The 17736-nt window shown below is 41.4% G+C and overlaps 1 protein-coding gene across 3 annotated transcripts in view; it reads right to left on the bottom strand.

Moving 5' to 3' along the window:
• LOC117805755 (doublecortin domain-containing protein 2) overlaps positions 1 to 17300 on the bottom strand; it is a 64347-nt gene extending 47047 nt beyond the window's left edge. The window contains exons 1-10 of one of the 3 annotated variants that reach the window (XM_034674296.1): positions 16841 to 17300; positions 16055 to 16103; positions 15667 to 15743; positions 15380 to 15511; positions 15015 to 15170; positions 14872 to 14920; positions 9814 to 9946; positions 6001 to 6101; positions 5352 to 5474; positions 411 to 480 (exon numbers count right to left, since the gene is read on the bottom strand). In XM_034674296.1, coding sequence (XP_034530187.1) covers positions 411 to 480; positions 5352 to 5474; positions 6001 to 6101; positions 9814 to 9946; positions 14872 to 14920; positions 15015 to 15170; positions 15380 to 15511; positions 15667 to 15743; positions 16055 to 16103; positions 16841 to 17121 — 1171 coding nt within the window. In that variant the 5' untranslated portion in view covers positions 17122 to 17300. Of the gene's footprint in view, positions 1 to 410; positions 481 to 4900; positions 5079 to 5351; positions 5475 to 6000; positions 6102 to 9813; positions 9947 to 14871; positions 14921 to 15014; positions 15171 to 15379; positions 15512 to 15666; positions 15744 to 16054; positions 16104 to 16840 lie in introns of those variants that run through there. The other 2 variants (XM_034674298.1, XM_034674299.1) reach the window with 2 other exon arrangements.
• Positions 17301 to 17736: the final 436 nt, after the last annotated feature.

Genomic DNA, 17736 nt, shown 5'->3' with positions numbered 1-17736 from the left:
AGACCGTGCAGCTCTATTTAGAAGAAGATTTCCATAGTAACAAGGGACATATCTCTTTCATTCTGTCTGAGTGGTTCCAAATTACAAACGAGCGGTGAATAATCTTCAGCCCTGGCATGGCAACACCTTGATGTGCAGGTGCCTTTAATACAAGAATAAGTCATCTGAGATTGGGGAGGCAAAAAAACCCACTCAACCAGATGGTCTCCATAAAGCACGGCGTAAAGCTCTCCCAGATGTTGAGAGGTGGTTGCAGATCCGGTGACATGCGATGTGAGGGAGGAACTGGTAATGCGCAGTGTATTAGCGGTCTCTTTATGGGTGCATTAGGTGCTGTGGAGGGGAACGCAGGGGCCGCCACTGCTGCTGCCAGTGAGCTACTACCGGGCTTTATGCTTTGATGAACCTACCCTTGAAAAGGCGGGATATCCGTGACCGTACTGTGCGCAGGACGGGGCACAGCTCCCTCTCTTTAGCCTCCTGGAAAACATAAATCAGTTTCTCATATCATCATCTAGTCATCCTCGATGCATATGCAGCTCTAATCGGTAAATCTGTCAGCTTTCTCCCCTTTTAGTGATATATCAGATTCGTAATACTCTCCCACATATGCAGTAAATCTCTGACAAAGCCTATCTTTTTTAAAATTCAAAGACAAAGCTGCACGAGGCGGAGATCTTCACTTGAAAACAGAGACAAGAGAGCAGAGTAGCAGTTCAGTTTAGGACGTCTCTGTGCTGAAAGCTTTGGTGTATTCCAAAGTGTCATCCCTCTCCTTACCACTAAACAATAAACCCAGGAAGGAAGTCAGAATGAATTCCCTAGTTCATTGTCCCCACTGAGAATCAGCAGAACATCTCCGTCTGATTAATGGCTGTACACTGTCTAATGAACAGTAATTGAATGGTATAATGCAGTAGGTCCTTAAAGCCCAGAGGAGTCGTCTTCTCGTGCCTGGCTCTGTGGAAATGCAAGGCTGTGACATTGTCTCAGGTTGATTATAGTTGACCTTGCATGGGGAGAGGAAGGCCTCTGAAATGGCTAACCTAAGCTTCAGGGAATAGGAGCAGGGAAAAACAACTGAAAGACAAATGAAATGGACTTGCATTGGAAAAGGAAAGGAATGGATCAATGCGGCGGTCAATAACCATTCGATTTTTTATCACAAAATTCTTAAGAAGAGGAAGACGATTGATCAAACATCCCTAGACGTATTGGCATTTCTAACAATATTAATTAAGAAAAAATGCTTAGCTGACTGGTTGATAAATCAGCCAATATTGTTAAATCAAAACAAATGATAGTTGTAAACACAATACCACAGCAGAGTACAAATCTACCCTTGTCCATGTTTCCTCAAAGTGTATGACATCTAGAACGCAGACAGGGACCCCCTCCCTCTACGTGAAATCAATCAGCTCCTTAACAGAGTGCACTCTAAAGGAAACGCCAACCTTCACAAAGCCCAACAAAAGTCAGTCAAGTGATTATAAGAAATGCTTTGATAAATGTGCATCAGGCTCCAGCCGGCCATCCCTCCGCTCTCTTCCACTGAGATAGCCTGCCTTCACTCCCAGCGGACATCTCCACTTGGCAGAGATGCTGAATCTCGTTATTCTTTATTTGGCCTGGACCACACAGGTCAATATTGCACGCACGAAACCGCCTCACCGGTGTTCTGTCTCTAAATGTATTCACTATTTAAATTCAATACAATAAATCATTTAAAGCTGGGGCTGAAAATGTAATCATGTAATTGAATTTGGTCATCAATATGTACCATATACATGCACGTATACGGAGTACGCTGGGCCATTTCACAAGCACATATGAGCACAGGAGTGGGAGGAAATCAGTCCCAACTCAGCTCGAAGTATGAGTCATAGCAGAGCAGTTATCCCTCATTACTATTCACAGCGCTCTAAATGATGAGGCTGCCGTCGACAACGAGACAGCGACAGTCTGTTTGGCCTCAAAGGGGAAAGAGGAGAGCGTTTGTGAATGATGGGAAGACTTCGAGTTCTGCAAGTCTCACCTGCAGCATCTTAAATACTGGTTTGATGACAAAAAACTAAAATATGAACAATTTTTTTCCTTCATTAGACAGGACAGCTGAAGAGGGACAGGAGCACAGAGTGGGGGAGCAAAGGGTCGTGGCTGAGGCAAACCACTGAAGCCTCAGTACATGGAGAGTGCGCTTAAACCACTTGGTCAACCGCTGCACCACAAAAAGTTTAACTGCCTACAGATAAGAAGTAAATGACATCACTTAAAGGTGACATATCATGCTTTTTTCATCAATATATATTGGTCTAAGAGGTCCCCAAAACATGTCTTTAAAGTTTATGCTCAAAAAAACACTTTGAAATCAGATTTTGGAATGCCTGAAAAGTCCTTTTCTTCAGTCCTCCTCAGAACACTCTGTTTTCTCTCTGACCACGCCCCCTCAGGAAGTGGATGTGCCTCGGCTCTCCAGCACGTTGATCTAATGTTTACATGTTGGCTGAATATACACGGCTGCTCAGAGTTCGTGTTACTTCAACCCTCTGAATCTGATCCAGAATCTGATCCTGACGGAGAGGCGCCTGTAGCAGGACCTTTCTGAAGGATTGGTCATAGATTTAGTGTTTCTTATTGTTTTATTTATCATTATGTAGACGTGTGTCTTGGTACACAGCTACAGCTACAGCTATGAACATGTAGCTATGTGGCTATGCTAATTAGCGCTAGCACTTATCCATGACAAATAAAAATCATCCACTAGATCTTCAAATCTGCAGACGTGGGGAGTAAAACCGACCTCTGCCAGAAAGGCAGCGGGACCTTTTATGAAGGATTGGTCATAGATTTAGTGTTTCTTGTTGTTTTATTTGTCAGTATGTCGACGTGTGTCTTGGTACACAGCTACAGCTACAGCTACAGCTATGAACATGTAGCTATGTGGCTATGCTAATTAGCGCTAGCACTTATCCATGACAAATAAAAATCATCCACTAGATCTTCAAATCTGCAGACGTGGGGAGTAAAACCAACCTTTGTGTTTATTAAGACAGCCTACAACTAGCATGCCTCCCTCCTAAGCTCCTTGTTAGCACACATGTGTGCAGGTAATGAAAAACGGAGGGGGGATTCAGTATTATTTAATACAGTCTATGGGCTGAACAAGCTCCGAGCTCTGACTCCGTGACAGACCGGATATTGTTGTTACGTAACAAAAACACGGAAGTCTGAAACGGCTCGTTTCACACACATTTACAGAAAGGTGTAGAAATCAAAACAGGGGCAGAATGGATTTTTTTCATTCTCGGGGGGGTTTGTAGACATGCCAGGGACACATATTTCAGGTAGAGAACCATTAAAAAGTCCATTTTGCATGATATGTCACCTTTAATATACACCAGTAAGTTCTGATCAAGTATTCTGATTGGACGAGAAGCATGCAGTGAATGCTGATATACTTTACAACATCATTCAGAGAAATAAACATGTTTACTGCCTGGTACAAAAGACAAGTGTAGTCTGGAGAGCTCATTTTTTCGACACACTGTATTGGGGGTGAATTTTTCCTTACCCCGGCAATTTCAAAGATATTCAGATTGCGAGTTTTCTATTACGAGAGGCACAGCTGACTTGATTGACAGGCGGGCACACTGCAGCTGTTAGCTAGGAGGCTCAAAGCCCGCCTCTTTACCTCACACTGGCGTGACAACACTTATGTTAAGTTCAACATTTCCAATATGGCTCCCGCCGACCATTGGCTTCAAAACAGCGCTTCAGAAACAACTCATGAACTTGATGCTTTCAGAAAATTTCGACTTACGATGCGGCGAGTACGTGAAGAGGAGGCGTTCATATGGTCACTTCTTGTGAACACGGTAAACACGACCCATTTGAAGGCACCATTAAAGTCCATTTAAGTTAGTGGAACCAACAAGTTAGAATTTGTTGAATAGCACTTTCATTGACTTCTACATGTTGCTTGTTTAACTGTTGTATGAAAGTGATATGAGAAGGGAGAGGGAGTGATGTTGTTCTATATGTACAGCAATAACACATGTGATATGACTTACATATAGCTCTGATACAAACAGAACAGTTCCATTGTAAACTCAAGATGAGCTCTGACCTGATGTTTGAATCTCCAGAGCATGAAATAAAAATCCAACCTTCTTCTTGTGTCAATCTTTGTTAGCTGACATACCAAAATCCCTCTCTGCAGGATGGTGATTGGAAAAAAAGCTGAGTCTGTCCCGGCAATTATTATTATTATTATTATTATTATTTTTCCATTATCTAATGGTCTGTCCCCGCAATCCAATGTACGTCCAGTCTGAATCAGCAACATTCATGTATGACTAAAAGGGATAAGTAATGAATTAATCTATTGATGAGGTCTTTAGCCAGGGTCATAACTGGCCCCAAGAAGTCAATAATTACCCCGATAAGAATATCTTTATTGCAAAAGTGCATACGGCAGCAAAATCATCACCACACCAAAACATTCCCCTATGGTGTAATTGCCACTGCTTGAAATTATAGTTTTCATTAAAACAAAATGTTCAAGGTTATTGATTGCTTAAATAAGACTCAATATCTTCTCATTTCAAAGCTGCATGAAATTGCTTGGAATAGTAATATCGCCCAACTATTGTGCGCATTCATCACAGTTACGCTGCTCCACACGGGCGTCCCTCGGGGATTATCAGGGCAAAATAAGTGTATTTAAATGAGTGTAATTTCTAGGAGCCACAGATCCATGCTAAAACATCTGTAGACACATCCCAGTCATACTTCATCACTGAGAATACGTGCAATAACCAGACTTTATTGCACTGCAGACATTGGATCAACCGCATGCTGTTATGGGGCTCTACTCTAATCACAAATGCACACTTGGATGTATTTTTTAAAGCTGGATGCTGTGATTTATTCAGTATCTGTGGCTTCAACTGAGCTCTGTAAACTCATGGCACATAGAGTTGTACCTCGGGCACAGGTGTCTTTAATCCTCTGTTGCCAGTAGAAGTTCTGTGCCCTGTGCCTTTCACTGACTCTCTTTGCCTTGTAGTGAAGCAGTGCTGGTAAATACACAGTACACAAATCACAAAGAGAACCATGGAGACAGAAAACAGGTTACACGCACACACATAGGATGTAAGTATAGTGGCTAGGAGCAGGTCTATTTAACGCTCTTGCAATTATGGAAAATGGTGATTACCATAATTGCTGGTTAGACCATTTTTTATGTGACCTTATCCCAAAGCAAATGAAAAAATTGGACTTAATAATAAAGTAAAAATGAACTAAATGTGAAGTAGTAACTGCATGGAACTCATAATAAGGGTACTTACATCTTTCCTGGAACCTGCAGTCAAAGACCTCTGCAGACAAAGGGCGTCTGAATCATGGAGAGAGGCCTTGCAGGGACTCGCACAGCAACTCTCATCCTCCTCGTCTACAGTCTTGGCCTCAACCTGCAGGCGGGGAGAAAACAAGATCCCCCTTGGCTTAGACTGTACTGTACTGCTGTATTGATTTTGCTAAATATTTATATATTTATGTAACTTGTTCTGCTGAGCAGTCATGAGCTTTATTCTGGCAGAAAAAAATAATATTATGAGGAGTGGGAGTTTATTCTCAATTCTTTTTGAAGCTGAAAAACACACAGGGAGCTCAGTGGGAGGAAAATCGGGGAGCGGATGTCATAGCTGCAGACACCTTTTCCCATCTAACCCATACATTTTACATCAAATGCTAACTTTTTTGTGGTGTTCATCAACTTTTAGACTCACTTTTTGCTCTTCACTGACAAAACAGTGCATTTCAAGACTAAGGTAAAGGAGTCAGCAACCAGCCAGGTGGCTTCTGTTTATATAAGCGGATGTTAAGGCTGCCGTTTTCAGACTGGAATCAATTCTGTCTTCTGTCTGATAAACAGCTCCATGTTGTTCAAAGATTGTATGCGAAAACCCTCATCCGGCTGCAGTGCTTGTGTTCTACCTGATCAATCGGCAGGTCCACCTTCGTCTGGCTGTCTTCCAGCACCTCTTTCGCTCCCTCCATCTCACTTCTTATGTTTCTTTTATTGAACACGCTGCCCTCTGTGGAAAAAAAGTGATTAATCACAATTACCTCATCTGCTGGTAGTCACCGCCTCATTCTCTTGCACACTCATTCTTTCACTCTCTCTCTCTCTCTCTCTGTGTCTCTTTGCCCTCCATCCCTCAATGCCCTCCTGTCCTCTCCCTTTGCATTGCCCTGTCCAACTTCACGAGAGATCAATGTTGCTGTCAAGCCATTTATTTATTTAGAGCCGTCCCATAGACGAAAGGGCCACAGAGAGCCACAGCTGCCCTGCCACAAATGTGGTCAGGCAGCGTGAACTTCCAGTCCGGGGTTAGCTCCTGACAGTGACAGGTTGCTCTTGATGCATGTGGGGGGAATTACTTAAACACCAACATCACATTGTTGTTTATTCCTTGTAAACAAACTTGTTTTTTGTCCTCCTTTTTTTCCTCCTTTGGCTGCTTGATCTGATTCAGGCTGGAATGTGAATAATTAAACACACTGTTGAGCCTGAACCTACTTCAATAGCTGAAAGAAATTTCATTTGAATATTAGATAACAAAGCACGGTAGATTAATCAGTGTAAGACAAAGGAACAATGTATTGAAAATGTAAGTGGCTAATGGGTTTAGCTCAAAGAGGCAATTAAACATTTAGAGGTCATTAAGTTTTTCAGCCATGCATTACTTTCGAATCCCTTTCTAGATATTTTAAAACAGCAAATGATGAGGGAATAAGGCTGCTCTTATCCTGTACCACTTTATGATCACTGCTAAGAAGTCATGCCGGGATGAAGAGTTCGAAGATTAGTGGGTAGAACTATTTTTTTTAGGGCCTTTAGCGCTGTTGAGAGTATATGTGGGGAAATAAAGAGGTACAAAGAGAGCTGTCTTGTAGTAAAGAAACCCCCTGCAGTGATTTATGATGGTACAAGGGTGCTGTCGGCAGAAGAGACACCAAGGTATTTTAAAATGTTTCATACTTCTTTACTTATTCTGGTTTCAGTGCTCTATTACTAAGCTACGTGCTATTTAATTTTTTAAATAATAATAATTTAAAAAATCTATATTTATATATGTATATATATTATTATTATTATTATTATTATTATTATTATTATTATTATTTAAAAATATATTTTGGTTTTATTTAAAAAAACGTATGCTTTCATATTTTCTTTTAATAGTAATGGTACATGCACTAACTGGTTGGTCCTTTAAAATGTTATGGATTTTCCACCTCTCCTTTTGTTGTATTGTAAAGCACTTTGTAATGCAGATTTTGAAAAGTGCTCTAAAAATAAACATTAATTATTATTATTATTATTATTTATTGAGCTGAGTTTGTGTACCATCATTCTACAAGCGTTTGGAGACCAATACAAATCCATGATCTATTCCTAACTGTTGGCTGGTATCTGCTAGTGTTGTCCCTGTTGAGGCCACTCCCCAAAAATGGTGGCAGAAGACGTAGCTTCGCCTCAACAGGTGTATGAAAGATAGCTTGGTAGGTCTTCAACTTTGAAGTACTTTTCTCTTTTAAAGTAACCTTTATATTTTGCTTTTATATTTTATTTTGCTTTTATTTATTGTGACATTTTCTGGTGTTATCTATTGTGTTTTAAATATCTATTCTTTTTTAATTACTATTTGTTTTTATTGAGTGTGATTTTAAGCTTGTACAGGACTTTGGCCAACTGCAGTTGTTTTTCAAATGTGCTATATTAATAAAGTTAGACTTGACTTGACTTTGTCTTTTAATCTTTTAATTTAAAAAGTTTGCTGGCTAACATGTTCCAAAAGTAGCAAAGTTCTACTCTGTTCTACAACCTGAGCAGCTGCTGTTGTTTCTCTTTAAACTTTAAATCTTTAATAATCTGAGGAGGGGCAAGACACCAGTGACCTATCCAGGGGGCCAGTGTGGACATTGTGGAGGACTACAAGTACCTTGGGGTGTACTTGGACAAAAAACTGAACTGGGGCAGGAACACCAAAGCCATTTACAAGAAGGGCCTGAGCCGAATCTACTTCCTTAGGAGGCTGAGGTCCTTCAACATCTGCAAGACGATGCTGAGGATGTTTTATGAGTCTGTGGTAGTTAGTGCTATCCTGTTTGCTGTCGTGTGCTGGGGCAGCAGGCTGAGGGTAGCGGATGCCAGCAAACTGAACAAACTAATCCGGAAGGTCAGTGATGTTGTCGGGGTGGAGCTGGACTCTCTGACAGTTGTGACAGAGAGGAGGAAACTGCCAACGCTCCATGTCGTCATGGACAACATACAACACCCTCTCTGCAACGTGCTGGTGAAACACAGGTGCACATTCAGCACAAGACTCATTCCCCCTAAATGCACCACAGAACGCCACAGGAGGCCATTCCTGCCTGTGGCCATCAGACTCTACAACTCCTCCCTCTGATCACTGAACAATAACCTGTACTCTGTGCAATAACCATACATAACCGTGTAATACACTGTGAGATATCCCTGCCACTTTAACATCCTTGTATACATCACCTTCATTCCCAGCACTTTCGTACAAAGATAATTTCTAACTGTAATAAACTTATGATGATTTTATTTTATTCTATTTCATCTGATCTTAATTTAATGTAATTTAATTGTATTTGTATTTATATCTTATTTTATTGCTTCTTCTATTAATATTTTTCTTTCTTACATACTTTTTATAAGAGCTCTGTTATGACTGAATGTCCCTCCCCAGGATAAATAAAGTATTTCTGATTCTGTTTCGGATTAAAAACACTTGGTTAAGAGGTTGCACTCTTAAAGGAGGAGGAAACTTTCAGATTGAGTTGTTTTGGCTCTCCAGTTTAAGTCCTCAAAGGAGCTTTAACTTGTTTCTCTCTTCTCAAGACTTTTCATTAACTTTCAATAAACCCGAACTGAAATCTGACACAAGAAGTAGCAAGCCTCATAATATGCTGCTGTTGTCCTCTCTGTGCTATGGTGTTGACATATTGCTGTTCTCCTGCTACCCCATCACGCTACGTTACACTTGCTGTAGGATGAGCTTTAAAGTGAAGCATTATTGAGCACAGATGGTCAAACAAACACCATGAAACGACTAATACTGAGAAACTGGATAGAGACAGCAAACTCTCAATTACTGTGTATCAATGATTAACACAGTGTCACTTTTAAACAGCGCAACTGCCTCAATGTTCAAACCCATCAATCCAAAGCAGCATTTTGTCACTTTTATGTTCTTTCGTGGGCGTCATTTGTGATTAATAACTTATTACCATTTTTATCCACACATGAGGAGCAAATGAGGGCATTTTGTTTTCCCCCCACGCCGTTAACAAGGCTTTCTGGATACATATTCAACAAAATGGCCCGATTGAATTCATCTATGATTTAGGCCCCGTTGATTTGTGTTTGAAGTCTTGTTCTGTTTAATATTCACTGTGTTTCTTTCAAAGAGCAAGGAGGGGGGGGTGTTCTGTTTGGACTTGAAAGAACAGGTTGAGGATCCAAAGAAAGCTCCCTCACCTGCCAAATGTTACTTTTGTTTGGAGAAGCACACTTTAGCTCATATCTCCTTACATGCAAACCCAGGGGAGTGAAAAGTGGTGCGTTCGTCTGTATGTGTGCCTAAAGGTAGCCCTGCACAAATATATGCATGCTTATACATTTGTCATCAAAAGCCAACAGGTTTGGCATGGTAGGAAAGGAGGAGTTAGAGGAAGACAGGGAGGGGGGCTTTACTATAGAATTGCTCTCCTTACCCCCTGATGGGAGGGGCGCTGGGTTCCTGGACACCTGCCCCTGTTTTTTGGTTCTCTCCGGCTTTGCTGCGTGTTTCTTCGTGTGGCCCCTGGCTGTGTGCTCGAGGTCCTCTCCAAAGCCTGTGTGAGCACACTACATGAAGAGACAAAAGAGAGCAGAGAACAGGGGGCACAGATTAAGGCGCATTTCCTCAGATTTCTCTGTGATTCATCATCGGCTTCTTTGCTGTTGTTTTGTAAAGAGGAGGAAGAAACAAAAAAAGGACAAAACACAGCAGGGCAAAAACTTGTTCCCCCCTCTGTTCCCAATGTTTTTTTTCTTTATACATTTTCCATTGACCTCAATTTTTCATGAGCTGATATGCTTTGTAGCTCCCCCGCGACTCCTACTGTATTGAATTCATCTGGTTCCAATACATCCCGTGCACAACCTATCAATCACCGGGGAGCGTGGCAAACTAATCATTTATTGATGAAATGGGGCAGCCATGAATTTCTAACTGCATTTGTCTTATTTATCAAGCCAGATCAAACAATGAAAATCCAAACAAGCTTAAAGGGAAAGGGAGGGAGTCACAGGGAATAAGTTATTCTTCAGTCGTAGACAGCAGAAGGTTATTGATGAAGAGGGGAGGAAAAGAAAGAAGGCTGGTAGTGAGTTGCATGTTAGGAGAGGAAGAGAGAGAGTGAGTAGTGGGGAGAGTTCAGAGTGATGTTCAGACAGCAGGGTACACATCTGAATTAATGCTTCCACAAAAGGCAATTTTCTCCTCACAGGCTCCTCATCCCCCTCTGTAGGTAGCGGGGTGAGGTATGTCTCCCTCACAGAGAATGAGAGACACAGACACAGGGAGGGCGAGAGAGCAGACTTCATGTTTCTTTTCAGCTACAGCACTCTTTTCTGCAGCTGCCTGGCTGGATCCCTGGGCTGGCTTGGGGGATAGTGTAGTGATCTCAGGCTTCCATCAGAATACACTTCTGGCAATGGTGTTTGCAAGCTCACTAACATGGACTCTGGGGAGAAGCCGCGTTGTTTCTTCCCTTGTTTGCTTTCTTTAATGCAGAGGCAAAGTCTGTTGATATTCTTTTGAATTTCTACAGCCCGTTGGTGGGCCAAGGGAGAGAAATAAAACAACAAAAGAGGAGTGAAGTTTGCCTTGTATATTCAGCGAAAAAAGGAAGAGTTGAAACAGAGTTCACACTCTAGCACTGTAGTGTCCACACAACCACGCGAGATCAAAGGGAGAGGAGCAGTGGCACTGTCGCTGCAGTAAGCTGTTAATTCAGCTCCGTAACCTCATTCGCGTGTGACTGATGCAAAACAACTTCACGGTAAAGTTCAGAATCAAAATACATCTGGGCAATCAAAAATTGAACAGCTTGTTTGGCATGTTTACAGCCTGCTGGTGAGATGTAAATAGATCTTATTTAAATCAACACACTTAAATCAAGGCTGTCTCACTCGGGGAGGTGAACGCAGAGGACGAGGGGCGCCTCAGAGCCAGGAGAGTACAGTGCGAGCAGCAGCAGGACTGGAAACACTGGCGATGGAAAAGCTGAGGTCATCTAAACTCTCGTTCTACATTACATATCTACAGTTCCATGTCCTGTGGGAGTAGACAACTGTGTGTATCAGGAGGCCCCAGTGAAAGAGCAAGACCAAGAGAGAGAGAGTGTTAGAGTTAGTGTGAAGGGGGCTCAGGGGGACCGAGCAGCAAGTAATCTCTGCCCCTCTCAAGTGGCAGAGAACAGGAGTCAACAAGAGGACACGGAGATATGATAGCCAGGGGAAAAACTGGGGTCCCAACCAATTGGACCGACCAGCCTGTAGCCATGCGGGATGTGGTATCAGCAGGAGCCACTCCCAGGGCCGGGTCCTCAGTGAGCAGACGTGCTGGCAGCAGTGAGGGGAGACGGGAGATGGGAGGGGGGGGGGGGGGGGTAGTTTTCCACGGGGCATTGCTACTTCCTCTCACCAATGACATCATCCAGAAACAGTAGGCAAGAGTGGAGCAGCAGCAAGTCATCACTGGTGTCAGGGAGTGCAGATTTGAAAGGTGTAGTCAGCCTTTCTGGGATGATTTTATTCCCCCAAAGATGCTCCGTATTAAATACATGTAAAGGACCATTCACCATATTCACACAACAGCACTTTACATCTGATGTAATGATAATAGTGGAAATACATACATTGATTTAAGGCACAGTTAGTTTTCATCTTTCAAATAGAAATATTAGATAGTAAGAGGTTAAAGTGCCTCATTAGCTATAGTCTGGTGTATAGTCAGCAGGTTGATGTAACAGATTGGAACCCTAACAAGGTGAGCATGAGAAGCAAACAGTCATCACTCAACCTGAAAGGGATATAACAACCCACTCACTATACATTATCCAGCTATTATATGACTACTTACTTTATAAATCAATTATTTTACACCAAATATTGATTTAAATTGATTTTACTGATTTAAATGATTGTATTTCTTCTGTTAAAGATAGCCTGTTACACTCACAGTTGGAGCCACACATCTTTAATTTCATAGATTAATCTTTCATAGCCTACAGTTTTAGCATCTTTAGGGCCTGTTTCCATTGCCAGCATTTTTTGTGCTGCCAGCACATATTTCTATACAAAACCAGCGCTCAGCATCCTCAGCCAAAAAAAACACCCTCTGTGTCTGATGTTTTTAGTCTCTGAGCTCTTGTTGGAATATGGTTCAACTTTTGGAACACAACCACTCTCGTCTCAATCAGTGACCAATCAAAATCAAGAGGGGGCAGGACCTGGAATATCAACTTAGTCAACAACTACAGTAGAAGTCTATATGAAGAAGAAACTAACCACAATGCTTTTTCAAGGTACTATTTTCAGATCTTGAGCTAATGTTAAGGCTACCACATGATTTCTATCAATTGTTTTTGATTATTTTGTGAATGATAGAAAATATGAAGCCCACAGAGCGTTTCAAAACAGACAACTACAGTCACTACCAAGGGAAGGCCAGTTATGAGACAACTTTCATAACCTAGCACTATTAAAGGGGTGATGAGAAGTGCTCTGAAAAAATCAACAATTTTAAATTACACAAACTTCTTTCTGTGCATTAAATTGATAAAAGTGCTCTAGAGTTTGTGATTAGAGCCACATCGCCATCAACACTCTATTCTTCATAGCAAAGGTCTGTTATCCAGAAATAACTGCTCTGAACAGTCACTATGAAATGACCGGTCAGAACAAGCACTTAATACAGTTGAGTAAAGGGTAATGGTTAAGGGTTATTATTGCTTATCAGTAATGTTGTTTTTACTTAAATATGTCCCTCATTATTTCTTACAATGCATTGTCCTTTCAGTTGCTGAGCCACAAGAAGGTTGGACATGACAGTGATTCGAAACCTGTGACATGAAAGCACAACATTTGAGCCTGCACCCTCAAAGGAAAACGGCCACTGTGAGAATGTGGTTAATTGCACTGCTTATCATCATTAATATGAAAAAACTTTGCTTTGATGCACATCATTATCCCCTTTCTCCCTTTGTCTCTTTGCCTTCCTCTCACCCCTATTAATCTTGTCTTTATGCTATGTCTACCTCAAGAGTTTCTACCTTATCATGCCTGCGAACGCCTCACTCAGCATATATGCACGCTTTCAACGGGAACATGGTGTGCTGGAGAGTTTCAACATTACACTCTGCAGAGCCGTCAGTTTGGACTGAAGCGGCTGCTCCACACCAGATGTCCCATTCAGCGGCGCAGAAACGCTCCACCGCCGGTGCAGACAGGACAGCACAGGAGAGGACAGACACAGTCTCCCAGGTTGCAAGAGCAAGGTTACATTTTACGCAGCCCAAGTGAGCATCTTTAAAGGATCTTTTTACAGGCGTTTCAAACCAGACTGCTGTTGTTTTGTGAGGTCAAACTGAAATTAATGATGGACATGACCCTATAAATGTATGTATAATCAGTAAGCTTAACAGCTGACAGATCAAGACAGAGTGGGTGATTTTTGTCGCATGTATCTTCCCCCCTCAGAAAAGGTCCTTATTAACTGGTCAAATCATGTTTACAAATTCATGAGGGATCAAGCGTAGAGGCACAGGGAGTGAAATGTAGCAGCACCATGTCCACTGAATGAGTAACACTACAATGAGCTGGTGGATGCAAAACATTGCCATAGCTCTGTCTCTGTCTCCACCTTATGGTAATGTGTGAAATAGCAAAGGAGATGTTGATTCAGATTTTTTCAGTGAATGGCTGACGCTAAATGAAGAACTTTATGAACAGTACTGCTTTCATAGATTGTTTTCCGCCTTAGTAGATAATAAAAATGCATAAAAAAAGCTAAATTTTAACTGGTTCTTATTTATTATTATCAAATATTTCTTTATCTCTGAATATAAATTCATCAAGATGTAGTATTGGAGCATTTTTCTCCATCTGAAAAAATTGACACCTGCCACAGCCTTGCCATCTTTCATGGTTAGAAGAATCAGATGTCAGACGCATCTCTCACTGGGGGGCCCTGTCTCCACCTCAACCTGCTGAGTGGGCATGTTCTCATCTTCACCGCGTGATTTGGTGTTCAGCTCGGGGCCCACAGCAGCGCAATCCTCATATGGATTCAACACTCTTCACTGTCTACTTAATCACAATACAAATTGTCCCAGTTCTGGTTTGAATAAGAGACTTTTTTTTTGTTTTCAGTCAGTGAAGTTCCCCCCTGGTGCATATGATCTGTCTATGAGGCTCACTGCACTTGATCAAGTGGGCCAGCCTGTCTCTGTAGGGATTACCCATCAAAGTGGAAAGCAAAGGTAACTCAATGCCTCCTGCAGACAGTGATGGATGATAGCGCTGTTTCATAACGAATTGCACCCCCTACAACAAGTCTCGCACATGGGAAATGTTAATTGAAATGCTGTGTGTGCAAAGATACGCTGTTCAACTGTGATACTACCAAGGTGTTACAGCAATGAACAAGAGGGAGTGTTGCATGTTGCGAGAAAGTGAACAACCAGATGGCAAAATGCACCCAACTCTGAAGCAATAGTACTCACCATATCCTTGGCTTGTCGTGTCTTTCTGATATCAGGCAGTTTGTCTTTGCTGCAGGGGGAAGACAGAAAACCAAAAGGTGTTTTCTTTTGCAATCACAACATCAAAATATGAATCCAGTGAATCCAAATCATGCTCTTCATACCTTTGGGTCTTCCTTATCTCCCTGATTAAGTCCCTGCCGGGGATGCACAGCTCATATGGGAGAGCTTTAAACTTTTCTGCACCTACTGCAACATAGTGATGGTTGTTCCGTAGTTCAGTCGGACCACAAACAGGACGTCCATCTAAAGTGCAAAGCCTGGAAACAAGATTATGGACAATGCTTTTGTTACTGGTCACAGTATATTTGACACAATATACAAAAACATAGAAATGTGTTTCCTTTAGAGTCAGGCCCTGCCTTCTAAATAAACAACAACAACAACAGGTGACAATGTCTGCTCTAGAGGTTGCACATAACTAATTAAAAACTACAAGGTTTCACACTGTACTTCTGTAAGACATTACCTGTGCACAGCACCAGTGCGGAGACGCACTTTCTCTGTCACCATGGCTAAAACATTTTCCCCGCTTTTAAGAGTGTACTTTGGGATGCATACTCGAACTGGAGGAGCCAAAACATCTCCGTTGGTAAGGACACTATGAAGAACAAATGAGACAAAAACATAAGTATGTGTTAGTTTAAAGGAAACAAGGAAATAAGACATCATTTCTTCATCACATCATACAGCAAAGAATATTTTCAGATCTAGGGATTACTTATTATTCAAGCTTTTCTTTAAATGTACACTCACTTTATTGTGCAGGACTCATCTGCTGTTTTCCTCCAGCGAGCAGAAACTACAATTCTGCTGTGATGAACAGGTCGGATCTGAAAATTTAAAAACTAGGGGTCATAAAATGAATATGGAAGAGTGATAAATAATGAATGAGGCTTTTAGTCTGGCTCAGGCTCTAATGCTATGTGTGACAGCAGGACTTATGTGTATAATATCAGCGTTTGGTTGAGATGATTATTATTCAGTGCAGTTAAAAGGCAATTTTGTTGCATAATGAGAGTTTACAGCATTAGCCATTATCCATATACAACACAATATTATTGGATATGTACAAATATGACATCTGAAAATGAAGATAGGAGTCAATATGAGTTGCCAAAGACAAAAAGTGGTCTAAACTTACCTGCTGCGTTTTCTTTCTCCGTGAATTCTTTGTTGTTATTTCACAATAGCTGAAAGGCAGAAGAGAAAACATGTAAATAACACAAGACTAGGATTTAGATGAGACTTTGAAAAGTTACTGATGGTCTATGGCGGTACCAAAGACTCGCGACCCCCACTGTCCCTCAAAGTGATCTAATGTGGCTTAATTTAGCTGGTCTGCAGAAATTTAGCCTACCTCTATGAGCATGTGGCTGTGTTTCCTGTGCTGTTATGAATTAGTCAACTGCTACTGATGCTTTTGATAATTCACTGTTCACTAACCCTAAACTTAGTAATCATCTGGTAACAGAGAAAGGCAGAAAACTCATTACATTTTCTATTTTCAAGGTTTTATTTCAAATGTAGCTACTATATTTTTCTATATTTTTTACTATGAAGGATAAATGTACTATTTTTAGATAACTTTTTAAAATAAAACATTCTGGAAGACATCTCACAACCCCCCATATGTGTTTTGCGACCCCCCAGGGGGTCCGGACCCACACTTTGGGAACCCCTGGTCTATGGAAAAATGTATTTAAATGTATTTACCCTTCAAAAAAGCTAGTTCCAGAAATAAAGGTTTAACAAAACTTACTTTGGACAGTATGCTAACTCTGTTGATGAAAAAAATATAATTTGGAGAACTAACCCAATGAATAGAAAGGAAATACATTGCAAAGAACTTCACTAAAAGACCATGATGGAGCTTGTCCTCTTTAACACAGCATGCACACCTGCACACACCTGCAGGTCTGCTACTTACTCCAGTGTTTTGAATTGCTCATTTCCTGCAGCAACATAAACATGTCCATGCTTCAGGTCGTCCAAACGCTGAACTTTGTGGCCCTCTCTTGGGGTGTACAGCTTCCTGACTGCGCCAAAGGGAGCCTCAATCACTCTGGTCAGGGAGGCCAGGAAGTTGTCGAAGTTGGTCACCTGCCGCGGAATCACAACCACCTTTCTTCCGGGGGAAAAAGCGTCTCCGTTCCTGAAGACAATTATTGTTTTAATCAGCGGCAGACCACCTCTCTCTGCTGATAGCATACTTAGCTGACTTAACTAACTCTGGGAAGCTGTAACAATTAACAACAATGGCGTCAGGTGTCTGAATAAAGTGTGTCACTGTCAAATGAGCTGGGCCAACGGAGATGTAACTGGAGATAGCATCTGAAATGGAATCCAAATACAGTTTCAAGACACCTTTGGCCTCCTTGGTGCCATAACAATAACTTATTGTCATTCAAAGGGTGCATAGTTATAGTTAGTGCTTTTCATTAAGTAGGTAGAGTGCTGTGCAAATGCGTTAGGCCATTGCATTTCTCACCCTCTTCATAAGTGTTCTGCTTCCACGCACTGCAGCATGGAGACCTGTGCAGAATTTGCAAAACAGGCCAGTGACGTATCGACAAGGATTTAAACCAACTGCACTACCACGTTTGACCAGCAGGTGGCAGTAAGAAAAAGACGTAGGCCGTACAGTGGGTACATTCAGAAGGAGCATCATACATAAACAATCATTAAACATACAGAAACAATACAGCTTCAGTTGTTAATATAAGGTGAATGAGAAAATTATACATACATAGTAAATAAATAAATAATAAAATAAGTTGAGAAAGGAAAAGGAATAATTTTATAATTCAGTGAGGAATTATTTTA

The sequence above is a fragment of the Notolabrus celidotus genome, chromosome 22 (assembly GCF_009762535.1).
Source record: "Notolabrus celidotus isolate fNotCel1 chromosome 22, fNotCel1.pri, whole genome shotgun sequence".
Taxonomy (NCBI): domain Eukaryota; kingdom Metazoa; phylum Chordata; class Actinopteri; order Labriformes; family Labridae; genus Notolabrus; species Notolabrus celidotus.
This window is presented reverse-complemented; position numbering and strand designations above follow the sequence as displayed.